This window comes from Eriocheir sinensis, chromosome 50 (genome assembly GCF_024679095.1).
Source record: "Eriocheir sinensis breed Jianghai 21 chromosome 50, ASM2467909v1, whole genome shotgun sequence".
In the NCBI taxonomy this organism is placed as follows: domain Eukaryota; kingdom Metazoa; phylum Arthropoda; class Malacostraca; order Decapoda; family Varunidae; genus Eriocheir; species Eriocheir sinensis.
Window position 1 is genome coordinate 7,426,780 of NC_066558.1, and position 2,500 is coordinate 7,429,279.

At 43.3% G+C, this 2,500-nt stretch overlaps 1 protein-coding gene across 1 annotated transcript in view; it reads right to left on the reverse strand.

Annotated features, from left to right (window-relative positions):
* LOC126982360 (extracellular sulfatase Sulf-1-like) overlaps window positions 1-2,500 on the reverse strand; it is an 87,248-nt gene that overhangs the window by 57,605 nt on the left and 27,143 nt on the right. Inside the window, exon 3 of the mRNA XM_050834372.1 lies at window positions 2,229-2,368. Within this exon, the coding sequence (XP_050690329.1) occupies window positions 2,229-2,368 (140 nt within the window). The remainder of the gene's footprint in view (window positions 1-2,228; window positions 2,369-2,500) is intronic.

Genomic DNA, 2,500 nt, shown 5'->3' on the forward strand with positions numbered 1-2,500 from the left:
GGCTTAGCAGTCATGTGGTGAGTGCCAATACAATTGTCACATTCACAAATAGACTAGATAAATTCATGGACAGCGATATTAGGTGGGGTTAGATACACGGGAGCTTAGGGTCAAAGGAGCTGCCTTGTACAGACCTACCGGCCTCTTGCAGACTCCTACGTTCTTATGTTCTTATGTTCTCTCTCTCTCTCTCTCTCTCTCTCTCTCTCTCCCTTCTCTTGTTCTCTCCCTTTTTTTCTCTCCCTCCGTTTTTTTCTGTTTATTTTCTTTCTTCTTCCCTTAAGTGTAAACAGCCATGTATGTTTGACTTAGTAACCCAAACAGCTAAGAGAAGAAGAGGAGGAGGAGGAGGAGGAGGAGGAGGAGGTGAGTAATTGGTAGGAGGAGAAGGAAGGGAAGAAAAGAAGATGGAAGGAGAAGAGATGAGAGAGGAAGGGAATGGAAGGGAAAGGAAGGGAAGGGAATGGAATGAAAGGGAAGGGAAAGGAAGGGAAGGGAAGGGAAGGGAAAGGAAAGGAAGGGAAGGGAAAGGAAAGGAAGGGAAAGGAAAGGAAGGGAAGGGAAGGGAAGGGAAAGGAAGGGAAAGGAAAGGAAGGGAAAGGAAGAGAAGGGAAGGGATGGGAAGGGAGAAAAAGAGAAAGGAAGGGGAGGAAGAGATGGAGGAAAGAAAGGAAAGGATAATGAAAGCAAGGAGATAGAGAGAGGGAAAAAGAAGAAAGGGAAGAAACGAAAAGAGGAAGATGAAAGAGAGGGAAGGAGAGAAGAAAAGGAGAGAAGAAAGGGAAGAAGGGAGGTGTGTGTGTGTGTGTGTGTGTGTGTGTGTGTGTGTGTGTCGTGTTGGGAGCTAGTCGATCAACTCTAACTGCTTGTATTTTCGGGTTGGGAACACTACTACTACTACTATTACTACTACTACTACTACTACTACTACTACTACTACTACTACTACTACTACAATTACGACTTTCTAAGGTAAAAGATAGAAAAGAAAGCGAAGTAAAACAATCGAAGTGAAGAAGAAACAAAAATAAAACAAGAAAATAAATGTAGATAAATAAAAGAAGGGATAGAAAAAAAGAGGAAAATAAAAAGACAAACAAAACACAACAGAAAACAATAAAAACAAAACAACCAAAAAAAAATAGAGAAAAAGATGAAACAAAAAAATACGAAAAAAACGTAGAAAACAAAACAAAAATAAAACAATAGAAAAACAATTAACTGAAAAAAAACATCAATAATACCTTTGTTTTCAGGTGATCCAATTAATTAAGGAGGTGAGTGACGGCCAGGTGGATAAACTAGTTACCTGATGGATTGCTATTGAGAGAGAGAGAGAGAGAGAGAGAGAGAGAGAGAGAGAGAGAGAGAGAGAGAGAGAGAGAGAGAGAGAGAGAGAGAGAAAATGCATACGTAGGGATATAGAAAACACACACACACACACACACACACACACACACACACACACACACACACACATCTTATATAATGATTTTTTTTCTTCCTTTTTTTCCTTTCCTCTCAAAACCTCTTATCCTCTTCCTCCTCCTCCCCCTTTCCTCTCTCTCTAATACCTGTCCTTCTTTTCCTCTCCTCTTTGTCCTCCTCCTCCTCATCATCATCATCTTCCCTCGCTCTCTGCCTTCATCTCTCTCCTCTTCTCCTTTTCCTTCTCCCTTCTTCGTTCTTCTAATCCAAATCACTTTTCGTTTCCTCCTCGTCCTTTTTTTTTCTTCTTATAAACCGCCTTCGTCCCCTCTTCTCCTCCTCATCATCATCTTCCTTCGCTCTCTGCCTTCATCTCTCTCTTCTTCTCCTCCTCTTCCTCCTTTTCCTTCTCCCTTCTTCGTTCTTCTAAATCACTTCTCGTTTCCTCCTCGTCCTCTTTTTTTTTCTTATAAACCGCCTTCATCCCCTCTTCTCCTCCTCCTCCTCATCTTCCTTCGCTCTGCCTTCATCTCTCTCCTCTTCGTTCTTCTAATCAAAATCACTTCTCGTTACCTCCTCGTCCTCTTTTTTCTTCTTATAAGCCGCCTTCATCCCCTCTCCTCCTCATCATCATCATCATCTTCCTTCGCTCTCTGCCTTCATCTCTCTCCTCTTCTCCTTTTCTTCGTTCTTCTAATCTAAATCACTTCTCGTTACCTCCTTTTCTTCTTATAAACCGCCTTCATGCCCTCTCCTCCTCCTCCTCCTCATCATCATCATCATCATCATCATCTACTTACCTCGTGGTTGTGGATGTACAGGCCGGTCAGCAGGGAGGAGCGGGAGGGGCAGCAGATGGGCGTGGAGCAGTAGGCGTTCGGGAAGTAGGCGCCCTTGCCACGGATCTGCTCCATCAGGAAAGGCATGTAGTTGAGGGAGCCTGGGGGGAGAGGGGGGAGGGAGGGGGTGATTAGATTAAGGTAAGGTCAGGTAAGGTAAGGTAAGATGAGATAAGGTAAGGTCAGGTAAGGTAAGTTAAGATGAGATAAGGTAAGATAAGGTCAGGTAGGGT